The following is a 19,999-nucleotide window of genomic DNA, read 5'->3' as shown; positions in this document are numbered from 1 at the left end:
GGGAAATACGGGTTAGGAAGTGCAGCTCAGTTTTCACCTCATGACTATCAAACTACTCTCCCCCTGTCATAGTGTTTTACAGCAATCGTGTAGTTATTTAGTGTCATTTTGGAATAAGCTCAATAACTATCTTTAGTTTAATTAGTATTTTAGTGGCATACTCCACTTCTCCACCTGTAGGCTACCTAATCAGTCAGTGCCCAGGACTGGATCAGACCAGACTGGACTACAACTAATGTCTGTGTCTGTGTTTGCTCAGGAGTGTGTGAGACTTAATTAGATATGAAGGTAATAGAGTGTATTCACAAACAACACACAGTACAGACTGAAAACACACTAAATGCACACATACTTCTTTGGTTGAGGTCAAGTGACATAACCCAAAACATTTACACACTTTTTGGAGATAAAGAGGGACCTTCAACCGAATAACAGGTTGTGTACTCCCACAGCCCTTTACAGCGTCAGATACAAATTACCTCCAAAAATGAATGACAAACAGACGATAGGCCAGAATACCACCACCCCTGAGATTTGGACTGAGCTGAAGGAGCTGAGAGACATGGTGCAAAACAGTGAGGACCAGACAGAGGAGTAACAATTGCTCTTGCTTGTTTGTTTCACTTTTGTGAAAGCATATTCAAAGAGTCCATGTCTGTTTTCATTATGATTACCATCTGAACATAAAATATCTCTTGGCCTGAGTTGCACCATCTATTTCAATTAGCCTAGAAATCAAATTCCCTGTTTATTACATGCCACCGAAACGTGAGAAATTTCACATTTGATCTCTGGGAGAGAGCGACCTCTACTGGCACACATCACCACTAGCCACATTACCGCAGGACTTTCACAATGCGCATGCGCTGTTTTGTGTATTCAAGCTAAACAACATGGCGGCGAAACGAATCTAGATCTCTATTTGAGTTTATAAAACGCCTTCGACGTGGATAGCAACTAATTGGCTATATTTATAGAATAATACTTCTGAAATAGAGAGGTAATTGTTTATATATATATTTGTTTAGACTATTTTGTGAAAAAATGAATTGTACCACGAACGTAGTGCAGGTGACGAACGTGTCGCCAAGCACAACATCCGAGCAGATGCGAATGCTGTTCGGGTTTCTTGGAACCATTCAAGAACTAAAATTGTTTCCACCAGAGTAAGTAGCTCATATTTGTTGAACGGTTGTCGCTAACTATATACAGTTATTGTTTATTTAGTTAATCACTTCCTACCACTTTGTGATTTGATTGATTTAAATGTAGTATTATTATTAACGATGCTAACGTTAGCATCAGGAGGCCCCATCTCTGGCCGTCCCCGAAACCTAAGAAGGCGAATCATTAACTACTATAGTTGGGTAACAATAGGTTGCTTAGCTTAGGTTGCTTAGCTACTTCGGGGATGTTTTGCTATATACAATCTACTATGGTGTCGCTAGCGGACTAACTGACGTTAGTTAACTACAAAAACGTTTTTTATTGCAGTGAATCGCCTCTGCCAGTGACGTCGCGTGTGTGTTTTGTGAAGTTCCAAGAGTCGGAGTCCGTGGGGGTGTCTCAACATCTGACCAACACAGTCTTCGTGGACAGGGCGCTGATCGTCGTCCCTTTTGCCGAAGGTTGGTGCTTTGTTCTTCCCTTTCTGTATGAATGATCCTTGATTGTATGATGTAGTGATGGGAGAGTGACGCCTGACGGCCCCATTGATTTCAGGATGGAGTTCTATGAGCCTGTGGTTTGAGCCACTGTTAAGTATGTATCCTAACTATTTCAGATTATATCAGTTTCACTTGCTTTAGCAATGTAAACATATGTTTCCCATGCCAATGAACCCCATTGAATTGAATAGTATCCATTTTTGATCTGACAAGCCTATCTGATTCTGTGATCAATGATGTCATGCCACTCTTCCTGTCCTATCTTGTACGATCCCTCTGCTAATTGCAATGAGAGAGGTGTCTACACCAGCTCTCACAACCCAGACCCTTGGTATACTGTGGAACTAAAGACCAAACCTATAACCATACACATATTATGTCTTATATAAAGTTGCTGCCACACTGTAAGGTCATAATGTCATCCATGATGCGTTGGACTTGGTAGACACTAAACACAGATGCCCTTGAGTAGTCTGTAGTAGTCTCCAGAGCCAATTCTTTGTCCTCCTCCACCAGTAAGCACAGTATACCAAGGTCTGCTTTAGGGACTGGGACTTGCTCCGACTGAGAGGGCTGAACAAGCCCAGACCCATGGGCAGACAGACGTTTCTCCTCAAAAGAAAGCAGAGATGAACTTACATGTGTATAAAAACTTAACCATGCTTTTTATTTTCTCCCCCATATTGGACTATCCTCTATTAAACTTCTCTCTGTTATTTGTGTGTGTGATTTGTTGTAGTGGAGAAGGCAAATGCAGAGCCCCCTCCTTGATGGCTGAAAGTGGTCCTCTGCCTGCCAACAGGGGATTGTAGGCATTTACAAAAGGCCAGCAAGCGTTCAAGCAGCCCCCCCAGACCCTTCTCTTTCTCTTTTTTCCTGTGTCCTTTCTTCTCTCTTTCTCTCTCATTTTCTCTTCTTTAGGGTATTTTAGTTTAAATTGAATGCAGTAGCATAGATATTACTGTTAATACTATAATGCATATCACATGTATTACACAAATATTACTTGACTGCTCACAAGTACATATTTATCAAAACAGGTGTGTTAATAATCTGACCTGTATAATGTCCAATCTGGTTTTCTCATTGGATCCAAGTGGTAAGAAGTAAACCATAGCAGAGTAACAGAACAGTAAACTATACACTTCTCAATAACACAGATATTGGTATACCTGCATTTCATACTTTTTTCACCTTTAGCGTTAAGGCACTTCCTGGTTTGGGGAATTGGGTGGCCAATAGTATCCAATTTAAATATAGCAAGAAATTATATGCACTCACTCACCACTCTGTCCCTGAAATTGGCGGATTAAAATAGCTAGTCTGTGTGTTTTCGATGTTGACCAGTGATGCTGTACTTTAAGGTTCCTGACTGTATCTAGTTGTTAATTGTCTTAGATATCCACCCCACATGGCAATGGCACCTGGTTCAGTGCTCTCTCTTTAACAGTGGTCTTTCTTTTTTGTTGTTGTGTTTTACAGTTCTTTTTCCTGGCTCAGCCAGTCCTGTATACCAGGCCCCGCTGAAAATACCACCCAACCGTTTTGTCTCCTGCAGCTAAATTCTCTCCCCCATGTGCCCTTTTTAAATGTTGTTTGTGAGTGTGTGTGTTTGTGTGTCTTCTGTATAAAAAAAAATGTTATTTTTGCTATTGTATCTTGATTAAGATATTGTATGTTTTCTTTTTTTAGGTAGCAATGGCAACATTGAGATCTGAAACCATAGTTTTCTTTTTCTTTTTCTGATCACTATGTTAGGTGAACAAGCTAATCTAATATTGCCAAGATGATTTTACACTTAAACAAAAGGCATTGGTTAATTTGTTGCATATTTAATGCAGTGACAGGTAAGGTTCTTGGGAGCGTAGATATCACCTACCCAAAATGTGAATGCTAGCTGGGTTTTTTTTCTACTTATTACTGTATTGCTGGTAAGTAGTAGAAAATGTCAGTAATCACTGTTGACCTCCAACTCTCTGAAATTCTTTTTGTTTTGTGTATCTCGATTTTTCTCTGTGTGCTCCTTAGTAGTGAAGCCGCCAACGTGAGTCGCTTGTTCAATCTAAATGAAAATTGAGAGCACACCCCACTGGAGAAGCCGCTGTGCTAGCTAACGTTTGGTTCATGACTTAAAAAACACGTTCAGGTGATACAATCTTGGCAGTGTTCACTGGAGTAGTGTGTATTGTGATATACTATTTTCCCAATCTTAGTTATTTTTCAATCTACACTGATTAAAATAATAAAGGGAACAAGCCTTCTCAAATCTAGCAGCTATCAAAGGTAACAGTATTGAAACCTTTACAAATGTTTTTGAAGAATATTTGATCAAGTCATCTGTTTTTTTTGTTTTTCAAAATGCCTCTCCTTTTTAGTAGAGTCTAGACGTTGATGTTCTCTTCTTCCCCTAATGCCTGTTTGGTTTTTCTGTAGGCGTTATCCCGGAGGAGGCTAAAGCTTTGTCACTGCTGGCGCCAGCAAATGCTGTTGCAGGGATTCTGCCCGGAGGAGGTCTCCTTCCAACACCAAACCCCATGTCTAATCCACAGGTAGGACTTCTCCCAACACCAAACCCCATGTCCTATCCACAGGTGGGTTCTCAGCACAGAGATACAATGTTTAATTGTTCTATTTAATTCTGTGGTCCTTAAGTTATTCAAATTAAACATCTGTCTTAATGACTTGATAATAGTCCGCTTGTGTATATATAGACAATGAAAGGGTTAATGATGTGCTGTTGTTTTTTTTTTAGATGGGTGGCAATCCTTTCGGCGGTCCCTCCATGGAAGCGATGGCAGCGTTCGGGTTTTCAAACCCCAATATGAATATGAACCCCCAGGTGAGTGTTGACTTGAAATCTGGTGATATTTTTGTGTGCACACACAACTGCTGGTGTCGAAGGGAAATGTTTAAAGGATATCAGATCTCTAACTTGTATATTATATATTTCACACTTTTCTTCACTCTTCTTCCCCAACAGTCATTTCCCACTGACCAGCTTCTGAAGTTTATGTCGCAGGTGGATCCAAAGTAAGTCATCATGCCTCTAGAAAATGTCCATTACAAGACATGAAACACCTATGAGCTGTTCATTTGTTGGATGGCCCTCCAGTGTGTTCTAATTAAGCAATAAGGCCTGCAGAGGTGTGTTATATAGCCAATATACCACGCCTACGGGCTGTTCTTGTGCACGGAGGGCCTAGATACAGCGCTTAGCAGATGTATATTGGCTTTATACCACACCTCCTCATACCACAAACCCGAGGTACCTTATTGCTTTGTAAACCGTTTGCCAACATAAGTATGACAGTAAACAAGTCGTTTTGTGTCATACCCTTAGTATATGGTCTGATATACACACGCCTGGAATGCTGTTTCAGCCTATCAGCATCTTGGACCCAAACTACCCGGTTTATAATCACCACTAAATAATGTCCTCTTCTTTAGAATGAACCACATGGGTGTAGGGATGAACATGAACATAAACATGAATCCGGGCCTGAAGGCAGACTCCTCCAACAAAGAGATAGAAGAGGCCATGAAGAGGGTCAGAGAGGCCCAGTCACTCATCTCTGCTGCCATCGAGCCTGGGAGTGAGTAGCCCAAGCATTGCATCTCCAAAGGATATATTATGTCTGATAAATTACTGGTAGCCCTAGCTATAAGCTGTTATTTGCTCTACCAAAGTAACTTAATGTTTTGTTTATGCAGACAAGGAGAGCAAGAGGAAGCACTCGCGTTCCAGGTCCAGGTCTAGACGCAGAAGGTCCCGTTCTCGCTCCAGACACAGGTGAACACAAACTCTATTCTCCTGACAAATAATTTGGATTTTGTTAAAAAATAAAGGTAGTATGTTTTTTTGTTTTGTTTTCATATTGAGGGCAGCGACTAATGTTGTGTTTGTGTGATCTGCAGGCGTTCAAAGAGCAGGTCAAGGCGACGCTCGCACTCCAGGAACAGGAGACGCTCCAAGAGCCCCCGAAGGAGGAGTGGGAGGTCCCACTCCAAAGACAGGAGCAGACCATCACCAAGCAAATCCAGGTGAGCCACAGAGCACAGACTTGACCCATTCTTAATCCTCAAACTGCACAATCTGAACTTCTGAGACAGCCCTGCGATTACTGTCTACCTCCTTATCACAACTCTAATCCCAATATACAATAAGAAATGTTGATCAGATGTAATTAACTTGTCTCCGATCCACAGGGATAGGAAGAAAGAGGAGCGGGATAAAAAGCGCTCCAAAACACCTCCGAAAAGCTACAGTACTGCCAGGAGGTCTCGCAGTATCGATCGGTTAGTGCAGCTTTCATTGGTCAGAGTTGTGGCTCTGTTTCACCATGCTGTCCCAACATGTTGTTGATTGGTCAGATATTTACTAAAAAAGAATTCATGCTGTTGGGTATAGAAGGCGGAGAAGGAGTCGCAGTGCCAGCCGATCTCCTAAGAAATCCCCCAAGAGGAAAGTCTCCAGGACTCCCTCTCCTAGAAGGTTGGTGTTTTGGGGATCTCGATTCTCATGATTCTCATAGAACAAGAGAATTTCCTTAGTGAACACATTTTCAATATGCTGCCAGTGGTATTTTATTGCTATTTTGAGACTGAAAATGATGAGACATTTTGGTTTACAAAGTGTAACTGTAAATGCCCTCAGAACACTCACTCAAAAATGTATTTAGATTCAAATTTCAAGGTTTCTTTAAATCAACCTGGAAATAAGCCATTTTAGACAGTCAACTACTACACTTCTCTTTGGATTTGGAGACTTTGTTCCTTAAGCTTTTAACTCTCCTCTCCCTACAGACATAAGAAGGAGAAGAAGAGGGACAAGGAAAGAGAGAAGGACCGTGAGCGCAGGAGCGATAAAGACCGCAGTCGGGATGAAAGGAAGGAAAAGAAAGAAAGGAGTAAAGACAAAGAAAAGGAAAGGGAGAAAACTGATGGGGAGAAAGGAGATGTAAAGGTCAGCACCAATGTAGGATGTCCATGTTAATTTTATTTCTTCCTTCTGTATTTTGACCTCTGTTAGAGATCTAGCGTTTCCTCGCTGTATATGAAAGAATAACAAGTGATATGAAATGAGCGTCTGAAATATTAAACTTGGTCATTTCAAATTTCCTTAGGCGTCTTTGCAGGTTACCAGAGACTATGATGAGGAAGAGCAGGGCTACGACAGTGAGAAGGAGAGGGAGAGGCTGGACAAGAAAGATTCCGACCAGGACTCCGGAGCCCAGTCTCCTCACTCAGTGGAAGGTAATGGTACTGGGCTTTCCAAAGTCAACGGAGACGACCACCGTGAAGAGGACGACATGGATGTCAGTGATTGAGTCACCCAATAATAGAGACGGATGTATAGACCTCTATGTACCCAACCCTCCATTGTACCAAAACCTCCATGCCCCACCGAGCTTACTGTATTCGGGCTTCATTCAACTCAACTCGATCCTTTATCTCAGTTGAATTGTTAGTTTTCCTTTTGGATAGACTAGACAAACTAGATCAAGTAGAAGATGAACCGAAAGAATTTTCTGTTTTGTCATAATTTTCTGTATGTATTATAATTATTTGGTCCTATTTTGATAGTGAAAATGTGAAAAGGGTGTGGTTGGTTGAAAGTTTTATTGCTGTAATTTGAAAGTGGATACTATTTGGCAAAGTGTGCAACTTGATTTTCTTTTTTTAAGCATAGGGCTTACATCATGATGATGATGATGATAATGGCATTTGTGTATTTTTTGTTGTTTAACTCTAGTTTCTACACATTGCTAGGAGCAGAAGCAGCCAGTTACACTGCTTGAGAAGTTCACTGTATGTCCATTTTCATCAGACAACATGGCTGCTACATAGAACAGCGCTGTGGGCTTAGCTTTTTATTATTGAGCTTCTGTACTGAAGTCGCCTCAATAAATTCACCATCTATTCTCTGTCACTCCTATACGTGGTATATTGTGTTTATATCCCATCCGTTATTATACGGAAGATGTATACTTATACTGAGTCTTGTGGCGCTATAATAACCTGTCCTTATATCTCGCACCTATTCACAATACCCAGTAGATCTGATGCTCGTTGTAATTCTTAGAAGTTTGTATTGTTTTATCAGTGACTTTTTATATACAATAAAACCCTGGGGAAAGATTTGATTTATTTTGTTTTAAACTTCAGGTGCTCATTTTAGGTTTAGGGCAAAGTTTTAACATGGGCCCTTGTATGACCCAGTATCAAATGCTGAGCTATCTGAGGCCTGAATAGTATGGTTGATCAATAGAGAATTAGGCCAGGGTTTCTATTCAATCCGTATCGTGGACGTTCAGTGTGATTTAAAGGCAATGGTGCCGTGTTAGTGGAGACTGCATTCACGGTATATAGCCTACACTTTCTCATTAACTTGTAACATGGGTAGGGTATAAGGATGGGTGTGGTTTCGTGACAATGACCACAAGACCACCCATTCACCAATTTGACAGCTCCAATGTAGTTACACCGCCGACAAAAGCATTGAGGTATACATATGTATGCTACCGGGGGTTAACACTGATCTGATTGAATCCAAATTACACTCCCATTGGATTATGGCCAATGTCTTGGAGGCTTGACTCCATGGATTCAGAGACCTAGCTACAGTCTGTTGGAGACTACAATTAAAATACCACTGAATAAAATACAAAGAAACAGACAGTGCTGAGACGTGATGGTGCTGGTGCTTTATTTAAAGGGATGGGAAGTTGGAAAGCTGCAATACATTTAGAAATACCAGTAGGCCCGAAGCCAGATACACATCTGATTTCAAAAACCATATGGATCTTACATTTTAATGAGCTTATACCGTCCAACTGTAAGCTCATTGAAATGTAATGAAATTGTACAGAAAAGTCTAAAGTAATACAGACAGGTATACACTCAATGAAAGTTGCAGTTAATGCTTAAACCACCTAAGTACATTTGACCAAAGGGTTTTAGTGTGATTACAATATTTATACGGTAGAAGTTAGTCTTCCTGAATAATCAGAAAGGATAGGGAGATGGTAGCAGGTATAACAAGTGTAGGAAATATACGCTCAAGAGTATACAAGTAATCCAATTGGGTCAACGTAGCATGCAATTAAATATACTTAATGTCAGTGCAGTATCAAACTAGAACAGCTTTCCTGATACCCCATCTGGGTTCGCTCACACACAATCTCACACACACACACACAACCCTTTAAAGTCCTCTCGCACACAAAACAGATTAAATTCACAGTCACTTGAAACAGACAGTGATAGCCAGGAGGTAAGATAGATGAGCTAACCTGCACTAGAGAGAAAAGGCTTGGGTGTTGATATCTTTGTAAGAATGCAGTTTTACACCATACTTTCTCCCAGCTGGTTTAAAAAAACATTCTTATGTACTGGAAATGTATTGCTACACAGTGTTGCTCCTTTGACACACACGTACAGTACATTTGGTACATCATTTTCTCAGTTCAGTTATGACATCTTTATATTTCTAACACTTCATTTATACCATAGTCATTTACAGGCAATGAATGTCCAAGGGTACTTAAACATGTTGAAAAAGGGGCAGTCCCCAAAGGGCAGACGCTAGATAAACTGGGTGCAGTGAGTGCTAAACCTGGAGAAGTGCACGCTTAAGATGTCACAGATGAAGCCAACTCCATAACGTTTCACAGAAGCTGGTTTGCAGTACAAAGCAGTGATCACGTAGTCGGTGAACAATAAGCTGTTACGGAGATGACATCAAATATTTTTTCAAACTCCTCATCCCCTCAATTCTTCTCTTCTGGAGTTTGACCTTGTGCTGTTGTTGCTACACAGCTGAAAATTGTTGATTCTTGTTTGCTATAAGGAAATATCTACAAAATGAAAAAAACTCAGGGCCAAGAGATAATTCCCCTTTTTCATCAGAATACACAGACAGATATCAAATAATACATTGGCATCCTTTTATTTAATCTCAACTGTCTTTAGTTGGTTCTTTTCCTTTTAATAGTGTAGGTAGGCAGAGTTCGTTTCTCTGTCAGTTTCCGAATGGGCGGGGCCGGGGAAACCTCTGGTTGCTACGACAACCAGGTCAGAGGTCAGGGAAGCGACTGGGATCCTCCTTGTAGTCCGCTGGGATGGAGAAGATGGACTCCTCAAAGTCATCATAGCGGAACTCCTGGAAGGTGACCGTAGCTGTGATAGTGGGGAACACAGGGATGTCTGGCACACAGAAATAGGAGGGGTTATTTAGAGCGTTTAATATGTCAATTTCTTCATTATTTCACAATATTTCACTTTTTTTTAAACTGTAAAATAAAATTGTCCATGTGGCCACACAATGTACAGTAGATGCATACCAAGCTTGACTGGGAACCCAGGAGGAAGCTTCAATTGAACGAATTCTCTGAGTTTGTTGAAGTGCTTAAATGGGGCTATGACCTCCAACACGTTCAGTAACCTGGAAGACCGAAAAAAAGGGGGAAAGCTAAATCATTAGGGTCGGGGTTAAATCAGAAATGTTCTTACAGTACATTATTTGATGAGGTCCCATTTAAACAATAAAACCAATAAGTAATAAAAAAAATAATTAAAAAAAGAGGCCTTTGAAAAGCATTAGCTAGACACGAATCTGCAACAGCCTAATATATATTGAACTAGAACCTGTGTGCACAACAGTGATCAATACATGGACGTTTCCAATAGCACTGCAGTCAGTGATGAGACTGACCAGAGACTATTAGCCAATAAGAGGAAGGATTCTACTCACGACTCAATGCCCAAAGGGAAGTCCTGGCTCATGGCTACGTTCGCTTTGAAGTTCTTCTTGCTCTCCTTACACACAAGCTCTCTCCCAAGATGAGGTGCCCTAGGGATGAACACACACTGGCTAAGTCAGCATCATTGGCGTATACATTTGGAGGTTTAACAGTAAGCCACTGCTAGTAATGATCTTCAATGCACCGACTTGTCAATAACTCAATAATAAACACAGTGGCTGGAAATTCCTCCGGACAGTAGTGTCATCTGTGACCTTTCTTAGAAGGAATAATGCAGGGCTTACTTTCCGTGCTCTGCAGAGATGTACTCCTCCCAGGAGATAGTGTTAGGACCTGGAGCCAAGAGGGACAGCCTTCTCTGAGGCTGAGGGAAAGACCGCAAGGGAGAGGATCACATGTAGGCTTACTTTTATAGCCATCTAATGTGCACCACACCCCAATCACCACTGAAGAAGAGACTTAAGGCCCAAAGCCTCCCTCCATCCTAGTGCCTCCCTTCCAACCCTCATCCTCCCTCACCTCATAGTTCTGCTCCACCAGGTTCCCTCCTTTGCTCAGACTCTCCACGATGGCCTTGTTCCTCAGGATGTCCTCCTCACTCAGGTGCTCCCGGCGCTTCCTGGACTCCAGCACCAGGCCGTTCACAGAGTAAAAGTCTGCCAGGAAGTTACCAACCCTCTCCTTCAGGGACAGACACAAGCCAGATGTATAATACAAACTGGTGGCTGAGTTATGGCACCCTATTCCCCATACAGTACACAGATTATGAGACCCATTGTATTATAAGCTTTATATTCCAGTGACTGGCCTGGTTTGACCACAGGGTCGTATTCAGAACGACACGCCGTGAGAAAATGTTTTGCAACCGGTCAAAGAAATCTGTGTTCTAATTGGACAACTCCAGGTAGATCCCCATTTCAAAATATTTTGCCCCCTTCTGAACCGGACCCAGGACGGGGAGGGGTGCTTACCGTCTTGTCCTCCCTGAAGAGCCAGCCTATCTGACTGCGGGAGAAGGTGATGGACTTGGTGGACAGGGTGGCAGAATAGACGTCACTGCTCATCAGGATGTCCACTTCCTCCTCAGTCTCCATCTCAGACTCCTGCAGGGACACAACAGGCAGTCAGCCAGATAGGATCACGCTGGATGGTGACATGACTTGTGCACAATATTGAATCCGTGGAAATGTTAATTTTACTGTGACACCCTGCAGAGCTTTCAGTCAATACAAGCATTTGCAATACAAGCATTTCTGTAAGATCGGTTGGCTTGGAGGACGGTGATGTTAAATGTAGACCAGATAGCTCACCTCATGGTGTATACGCTGGTACACCTTCTGCTCATTGTCCAGAACATAGAAGGACTTGGCGGGCGGAGCGTCTCCGTTGAAGATGAAGCTGAGGTCTCCTCTCTGACACTTCATATCTGTGAAGTCTACCAGAGTGGTGTCCAGTCTGTCAGCGGAGAGAGGGGAGAGAAAGAGTGTACAGGGTTAACTCTGGAAGGTGAGTGGTTACAGACGCCAGCTATACTCCTCACAACTGTGAGGAGTATAGCTGGCGTCTGTGTCAGACGTGTATTTGATGCCTTACCTGATGTTGATCCCCTGCTTGTAGATCTTGCAGTTATCAGATGGCAGAATCCGGGAGAGCAAGGGCACTATGAGACGGGAGAAAGAGAAAGTAATGATCGACAGCATTTGATTCATAAGATTAACTAAGAAACTGAAGAGATAATACGTGGTATCATTACGTGGCATATAAATGAACACGGCCGTGGCTAGGCACTGAATCCCTGAGCCAAGACACAGAGCCCCCCAAACCCACTGAGCAATTAACATCACACTAACAGCCAGGATAGAATGGGAACAGAACACTAATTAGATTGGAAAATGAAACGACTTGGCTAAGGTGTCCTCCACCCAGAATAACAATGAACGGAGACAGAGCGTGTGAAAGGAGATGTTGGCCCATCGCTGTAGCTTATTTTAACATATTGCAATATGATGTAGAGTCGACTCACCCCAACTTTGAAAGTCCCAGTGAAGCTCCAAGTAGAAGTCCCCAAGCTATGAAAAAAAAAGAAAGTGGTACATTATTATCTTGTCATGCAAGCCACAAAACACCAAACAAAATCGATCAATACTTTTTCTTTATAGCTGGAGGCATAACATGTCAGAGCATTTTAATAAGGGAAAGAGTGTGTTTTGGTGAGCGGTAGGGGCTGTTACATTGGACAGATGCTAATGTTGGAGAAAAGGGGTAAAGGTATAGCAAGATAGTGGTTGTAAACCGAAACTCGGTATGGAGTGGACCAGACCTGCCTCAAATGCATATCAAATCCGTCCAAATACTTTTAGGACTATTCCATTTATTCCACTGTACCGGGCAAACTAAATCAAGTGCAGGTCAAGTATTTGACATATGTATATAGAGTGCAAAGATCCTATTTCTAACCAGACACTGTAGTAGTCCCTAGTCTAGTCGGCTGTCAGAACCTCACCTCTTTCAGTGCTCTTAGCAGCTTGGGCCTCTTGTCCTCCACACTCTCTCTGGACTGCTGCTTCAGCTTCCGCAGTAGAGCCGTAACTGAGGAGGGGAGAGGAGGGAGATAAACAAAGCACAACACCACACAAAAGAGACAATATATTCCATAGCCCTAGACATTCTATATGTGTATGTTTCTACACACACAGCAGAAGGGATTACAAAGGCACATGATCTTTCAAAAAGCAACTTTCACTAAAGTGGAAAGTGAACTTAGCAAACCCACACTTGAATGACAGTGAAAGTCATGAGCGATAAATCATTCAACCAAGTGATATACTGTAACAGTAATCCGATGGGGTTTAGGATGATACTACTCTGACACCGACAGTGTAAGTGAGCGGTAAGGTGACCCCAGGTCTTCTCTCCAAAGCGTGTCACGTCGCTGCATGTCATAATGAAACACACGTGTGTGACTGTTACAAGACATGAATGCTCAACACTGACGCAGCCAGCAATCTGGACAGTGGATTGTTGGTGCAGTAGAGTATTCAGGGGAGGCTGCGCATGATATGAGTCACCTTACACACTGCTCGTTCTAATATGCAATTAAATACAGGCTGAACCTCAGTTATATAACCCCACTTAGCAATCTGTCCAAAAACTCACAAGTCATAAGTGTGTGCTCTCTTGCAATGAATTATAATTGGGGTGATCTTCTATCCAGTAATCTTGACCAGTGAGAAACATTAGAATGGGGATTTTGAGTGTGAGGAAGTGCTGACAAAGCAAGCACTCGCTGCAGGGGCAGAGCAGTGTTGCATGGTGGATATGGACACCTAGAGTGAGCTGCTGTCGCAGTGCGTGTGTGTGTGAGAGATGAAAGCCTAGTTACTATGACATTATCTGATCTTATGCAATTGAAAAAGGAGGGGGGGAAAAAATCAAGGCTCCATCTATACGAGATTACTTTCTTTCTCTTCTCGCCGTAGGCCTCCCTCTCTGTATCGCTCTCAATAATAAGCCCTAGTACAGTGGTTCCCAACTCCAGTCCTCGAGTGCCCCCAACAGTACACATTTTATTGTAGCCCCTAGCACTGCCCTAGTATACGCTGCATTATTTTAATTTTACCACTACTAGTACTGCCCCAGTCACTGGCCAGAGTTTGGCTGCCTTTGCGTGTCCTTGCTGTACTGTGTGGCTAGAGCCATGCTGTCCTTTCCTCTGATCCCTGCCCCCCACACTGAGATCTGCCCTTCCCATGCCTGACCTCTGTATCTCCCGTCTGCCAAATCATCCCTACTGCAGGACTGGAGCTGCATACTAATACATGCTGGGGTGACAGGGTCATAGCGCTAACCCGCTCAACATATAACAGGGAATTTAACAGGAGGGAAATAAAGATTTGCATACTGAACAAAAATATAAAACACAACATGTAAAGTGTTGGTCCCATGTTTCATGAGCCGAAATACAAGATCCCAGAAATGGTCCATACATAAAGAAACACATTTCTCTCAAATTGTGTGCACAAATTAGTTGACATCCCCGTTTCTCCTTTGCCAAGATAATCCATCCACCTGACAGGTTTGGTATACCAAGAAGCTGATTAAACAGCATGATCATTACACAGGTGAACATTGTGCTGAAGACAATAAAATGGCACTTTAAAATGTGCAGTTTTTCACAACACAATGCCACAGATGTCTCAAGTTGAGGGAGCGTGCAATTGGCATGCTGACACCAGGAATGCGCTGTTGCAGAGAATTTAATGTTATTTTCTCCACCATAAACCGCCTCCAATGTTGTTTTAGAGAATTTGGCAGTACGTCCAACTGGCCTCACAACCGCAGACCACGTGTAACCACGCCAGCCCAGGACCTCCACATTTAGCTTCTTCACCTGCGGGAAGCTGATGACAGCTGATGAAACTGAGGAGTATTTGTCTGTAATAAAGCCCTTTTGTGGAACAAAACTCATTCTGATTGGCTGGGCCTGGCTCCCAAGTGGGTTGGCCTATGCCCTCCCATGGCTGCGCCTCTGCCCAGTCATGTGAAATCCATAGTTTAGGGCCTTAATTATTTATTTCAATTGACTGATTTCCTTATATTAACTGTAACGCTGTAAAATCATTTTAAATGTTGCATATTGCGTTTATATTTTTGTTCAGTATACATTATCAGTATCTTTGGGTATTATTTTAGTAAAATGATTTGCCTAACCTTAACAATTACTCACATGGAATTTTTGATGAACTAGCCTATTTATATTTTTATTTGATATTATGCAGGTTATGATTTTTTTGCCAACACGGCATTAAACAGAAAAAAACAGTATGCTAGTAAAGCCCATGGGGAAAACATGGCATTGGATTCAATCCTCTCTCCACTACTCCCACCATTTCAAAAAGGACACTCCACTTAACTGGCATTCCTTACAAACATTCAAATAATCAATACACATAAAACATATATTGAGGCCTTTAGTTTACAGTGCTGTGTTAAAGCATTAGGATGGGGCATTAAATGTGAACAGACAGAGAGGAAGCCAGCCAGCTGTAAAGCTGCTCAGTGCCCTCGCAGTCACACTAAGCCCCTGGCCAGGCTGGGTTCCAGGCCGTATGGCTGTGGATAGAGCGCTCAGAGAAAATCCCCTGCATGGCTTTGGCTGGCTAGGACAACCTACAACCCAACCTCTCATCAGCATCAGAGAGCAATCAGTTAGTCTACAGCCGGACAGCCCAGGAAGGATCCAATTAGGACAGCGTCAAACAAATACAAAACAAATAGAGGGAGGGAGGACCGTGAACTGAGAGAACCTGAGTGTAAATGTGTAGACTTAAATACAGGATAAACTAAAATATATGTAAAGAAAACTCAGGGATGGAACATCACTGTTCAATGATGCAGTATCTATAATATAAAATAATAGCTTTCCGGTCCCGGGTACAAAAAAGGATATAAAATAGCCCATATTCTTACTCATCTGCCGGTCTCCATAGCTGATGGCCTCTGCCAGGGGGCTCCAGCCCTGTGCATTCTTCACCTTCACAGGGGCATTATGGGCCAGGAGCAAGAGGGCACACTCTGTAGCACAAAAAACCCCAAAGAATTTAACAAACATCAAGCTACTTTTAGATTAATTGTTTTTGGCTAAGCCTACTACCTGTGTCCATGGCCTTTGTACTTGGACAGTGGATTCTCATTATCATAGTTAATTATGTTACCAGTATATTACATTTTGACAGTTAATTTACTGTCTATGACCTTCACATAAGAGAGATGCTGCTTTGCATTTGAGTCAGACTAATCAATGGGATTAAGGGATCCTGTGGACCTGTCCCACCCATGAGACCAGCCGCTGCCATGCTGCTATGAGACTCCTAGACTATGTAACACACTGCAGTCTGCAGAGGTCAGCCAGGATAAGCTCAGTACGGCAGAACAGAAAGGGAATTTTATCCCAGAAAAAAAAGCCATATGGAGAATTTACTGAAGGAGAGCTGGAAAACATGGTGATTATGTTATGGGAATGGCAAAACCCCTGGCTGGGCTTAGATTTAGGCCAGAGATGAGAATATGAGGTAAAACATCCTGTCAAACTCCGGTGATATGTGATGTTTAGAGGTAAGTAGTACAGATGTACTAGTCAGTCTGTTCCCAATGGGAAACAAGGCTGTTTGCATGTCTCTGTCCTGCCTATGTATCTATTATTCTCCATATCAGACATTCTTGATGACAAAAGTCAAAGCCCTTACCTTTGTGGCCCATCATCACAGCTAAGTGAAGAGGTGTGTTTCCTGGAAAGATAGACAGATAACTGTTATGAGATCATTTGTCACAGCTGGTGCACAAGGACAATGTTTGTGTAATTCAATGTACTTGTTGTGAGCAAGCACTGACTATGTTGGTCACATGATTGTCAGGTAAGATTTCATGGATCCAGAAGTAGAAGTGATAGCCTAGCTATGTGATTTCCTAGATCAATTACATGTACTAAGTTTGGGTTACCTAGATTTTGAAAACCCTTCTTATCCGTAGGGTTTTCAGCAGTTATCTCCCACGTTTGCTGCATGTTAACTCCAATTCTGACTCTGTGTTTTAACATTTAGAAACATCAATAATCACTGCTTGCAAAACAGTTTAAAATATATGCTGATATGCCCTTTATCTTTCATATCAGCTAGAAATAATCTTTCAAACAAAAAAATACACATATACTGTAGCAGTGTTGCACAGATCCATACGCTGTGTGTCTCCAGTTGACAAACTACACTTCCTCCCCAGTTATGCACACACACAGGTGTTCAGAGGATACTACACAGCTGAAGCCCAAGTGGCTGCCGATGTCTTCCATAAACATGTGCTGTAAAATGGAAATATGGCTGTATGGGAACACTACCCGTATAAAAACGTGTGTAGTAATTTAACCTTTTGACAATTATTTCCTGCTGATATGAAAACTGCTTTAACGGGCGTTCGGGCCTTATCAAAACACCCCCTGACAGAAGATACTAGCTTTCATAAATAGGCGCTAAAGGTAGTTAGCGACTATAAATGGGTAAGGGTTACCAGGCACTCACCATGTACATCTTTCTGGGAGATGTTCTGGGTCCGAATGAGTGAGGACAAGCGACGCACATCTCCTTTGAACACACATTCGTGAACAGGGAATTCCAAATGGAAGCTCTCATTGCCATTGGTCAGAAGGATTGGGTTCTTGTTATTGTCATCGATGATGCTGACAACTGATTGATTGCCATTGATATTGTTTGCATTGATATTCGACAGCTGCTGCAGTACCAAAGGTTTCACCGTCTTGTTATGGTTCTTGTTTGATTTGTACGTGATGATGGTACCGTTGGGGGTTGGAGATGATATTGTCCCATTTGTAGATTCATCATAGGTTTCCATTATATCCCCATCCTTACTAGGCTTGTTGTTATGGTCTTTCCGCAACGTGCGAATCTTTTCCCCGGTCATGATTTAACGTAACTAACCAGCAAGCAGACTACCTACAATAAATGTTGTATTAATGATGTTGACTAATTGCCAACGACACCTGCAATTGCTACCTTAACAGTTAGTATTTAGCTAACCTAGTTAGCAGTTTTGCTAGCATAGAATGGATGTGGGTAGAGGTACAGTGTTGACAACATCAGAAACAACACAGACACGTAAAAACAATGCAGATGGAAAATATACTCTCACTATTGTAACAATCGATTAAGAATGGAAATACCAAATTTTCCGGCTACATCCTTGATAACACTTTTTTCAAAAATGTGCCCGTTGCAGCTTGCAGTGCGGTTGTTTGCTTGCCTTGGTTAACTAACTAGCTAGAAAACAAGATTACCGAGTGAAAAGAACATCTGCCATTTTCCGTTTAGTATCTCACCAGAATGACAAACATCAGACCACGTTCCCTTAGATATCGCGATAATTAGTTGTGCATCATCTATTTAGAATCGCAAAATATTTTTTTAAGGCACACAAAATATATTGTTGTTAACTCGTGATGATATATGCATTGTAAAAGTACCAGCGTTGGGTATAATTTACAGTATTTGTTCTCAAACTTAAATCTGGCAATATGTTTGACGCCTACTACGGGTCTTGAATGAAGACACACTCCGTGTTTTTTTTCTTTCCCAAGCTTTCTGAAATTTGGTTTGAAACTCAATGAAAGAATGCCTCCAAAAAATAAGCAGAAGAAAGTGATACATCAAGATGAACTGCGACGGTTAATGAGAGAGAAACAAAGGCAAACGATAGATAAGAAGCGTGTCGAATCCCCATATGCCAAGTACAACAGTCTCGATCACCTTAGCTGCGTACTCTGCAACGAGCGAGTAAAGAATGAACTATTGTGGCAGACTCACATTCTTGGAAAACAGCACAAGGAGAACGTTTCCGAGCTCAAGGGGTCTAAACAAAGTTCTACAAGTCAAGGACCCCATCCTTCGCTTAAAAGGAAAGCTTTGGAATCTGAAGACACGAATGGGAAGAAGTTTAAACCAGTGGCAGGTACAGAGCAGTTATCTACGTCAGGGCTACCTGATGATTTCTTTGCTAAACCTGCCCCACCGGGGCCGAAGAAACTACCTGGAATATTGAAAAAAACGACATCTGCTAGGCTGAGTCTTTTGGCCGGAGTCTATGATGAAGACAGTGATGAAGAGGAGGCTGGTGACCAGGGGGCAGATTCTAGCTTGGGTGTGCAGAAGGGGGCACCTGCCCCAGGACTCCCATCTGATTTCTTCGACAACAGCACCATTCCAGCTGTCCCAGCTGCTTCTCATTCAGGGTCTATCCTCAAACCAGATGAAACTGAGAAGAGTGTGGAGAAGAAGGGAAATACACCTGAAGCGCTACCAGAAGGCTTCTTTGACGACCCAGTGAGAGATGCCAAAGTCCGTAATGTCGATGCTCCCAAAGATCAAATGGATAAGGAGTGGGAAGAGTTCCAAAAGGAAATGCGGCAGGTGAACACCAAATCAGAGGCCATTGTAGCCGAGGATGACGAGGAGGGTCGTTTTGAGCGTCAGATTGATGAAATCGATGAGCAAATTGAATGTTACCGGAGGGTTGAGGTATTGAGAGATAAGCAAGATGTGGTGAAGAAGGTTGTGAAGGAGAAAACAGAAGACCAGGAAGACTCCAGCAGAAGTGATGAGGATGAAGAAGAGCTGCTCCACTTGTTGTCAAGGGACTGGAGGGCCAAAGGCGCCCTTGCTTAAAATTCCCAGGGCCTTTTGATCAAAAGGTTTCTCCAGATTATAAATAAGAGCGAAGTTGCATAGGAAGCCACTTCTTTTCTCCCTCCATGTCAATGACAAACATTTGTTGAGGATATCTAAAAGTGTTGTCTTCTACAGTTTTTATGTCTATATAAAATGCTTTTGTGGTAAATGCTGTTTTTCTACTGTCAGACTGTCGCACACTTGCAGAAATACTGTACTATCAGCATTCAATTAAAAAATGAATGGAAGACAAATCCTAAATTCTCATTCCTGAAGCCCTTACACACAGCTCAAACCCATAATAAAATGCACACTAATTTAGTTTCCTCTGTGGTTGCAC

At 42.2% G+C, this 19,999-nt stretch overlaps 3 protein-coding genes across 15 annotated transcripts; 2 read left to right on the top strand and 1 right to left on the bottom strand.

Moving 5' to 3' along the window:
• Window positions 1-866: 866 nt before the first annotated feature.
• Window positions 867-7,805, top strand: LOC139560449 (serine/arginine-rich splicing factor 11-like). Of its 13 annotated transcripts, none has more exons than XM_071377244.1 (13): window positions 873-1,166; window positions 1,495-1,628; window positions 3,696-3,813; window positions 4,101-4,216; window positions 4,420-4,506; window positions 4,648-4,697; window positions 5,115-5,260; window positions 5,379-5,457; window positions 5,583-5,708; window positions 5,874-5,963; window positions 6,076-6,159; window positions 6,471-6,642; window positions 6,791-7,805. In XM_071377244.1, the coding sequence occupies exons 4-13, from the start codon at window positions 4,202-4,204 to the stop codon at window positions 6,992-6,994; spliced, it is 1,053 nt and encodes a 350-aa protein (XP_071233345.1). In that variant the 5' UTR covers window positions 873-1,166; window positions 1,495-1,628; window positions 3,696-3,813; window positions 4,101-4,201; the 3' UTR covers window positions 6,995-7,805. The 13 variants fall into 13 exon arrangements, with proteins under 13 accessions (XP_071233336.1, XP_071233335.1, XP_071233333.1 ...); XM_071377243.1 differs by having other exon boundaries at window positions 2,407-3,813; XM_071377241.1 differs by having other exon boundaries at window positions 876-1,000; window positions 4,101-4,258.
• A 541-nt stretch (window positions 7,806-8,346) lies between these two features.
• LOC139560448 (ankyrin repeat domain-containing protein 13C-like) lies at window positions 8,347-18,289 on the bottom strand. Its single transcript, XM_071377231.1, has 13 exons — window positions 17,500-18,289; window positions 16,675-16,716; window positions 15,899-16,003; window positions 12,933-13,018; window positions 12,453-12,498; window positions 12,023-12,089; window positions 11,740-11,884; window positions 11,401-11,532; window positions 10,949-11,110; window positions 10,714-10,793; window positions 10,420-10,518; window positions 10,010-10,110; window positions 8,347-9,872 (listed from the first exon to the last, which is right to left on the bottom strand). Exons 1-13 carry the CDS (start codon window positions 17,897-17,899, stop codon window positions 9,742-9,744), a joined length of 1,596 nt encoding a protein of 531 aa, XP_071233332.1. The 5' UTR covers window positions 17,900-18,289; the 3' UTR covers window positions 8,347-9,741.
• Window positions 18,290-18,606: 317 nt separating this feature from the next.
• LOC139560452 (zinc finger protein 830-like) lies at window positions 18,607-19,913 on the top strand. The gene has a single exon (XM_071377250.1). It carries the CDS (start codon window positions 18,607-18,609, stop codon window positions 19,654-19,656), a length of 1,050 nt encoding a protein of 349 aa, XP_071233351.1. The 3' UTR covers window positions 19,657-19,913.
• Window positions 19,914-19,999: the final 86 nt, after the last annotated feature.

Source organism: Salvelinus alpinus, chromosome 30 (genome assembly GCF_045679555.1).
Source record: "Salvelinus alpinus chromosome 30, SLU_Salpinus.1, whole genome shotgun sequence".
Classification (NCBI taxonomy): Eukaryota; Metazoa; Chordata; class Actinopteri; order Salmoniformes; family Salmonidae; genus Salvelinus; species Salvelinus alpinus.
The sequence above is the reverse complement of the archived record's forward strand: the minus strand, read 5'-3'. Positions and strand labels throughout refer to the sequence as shown.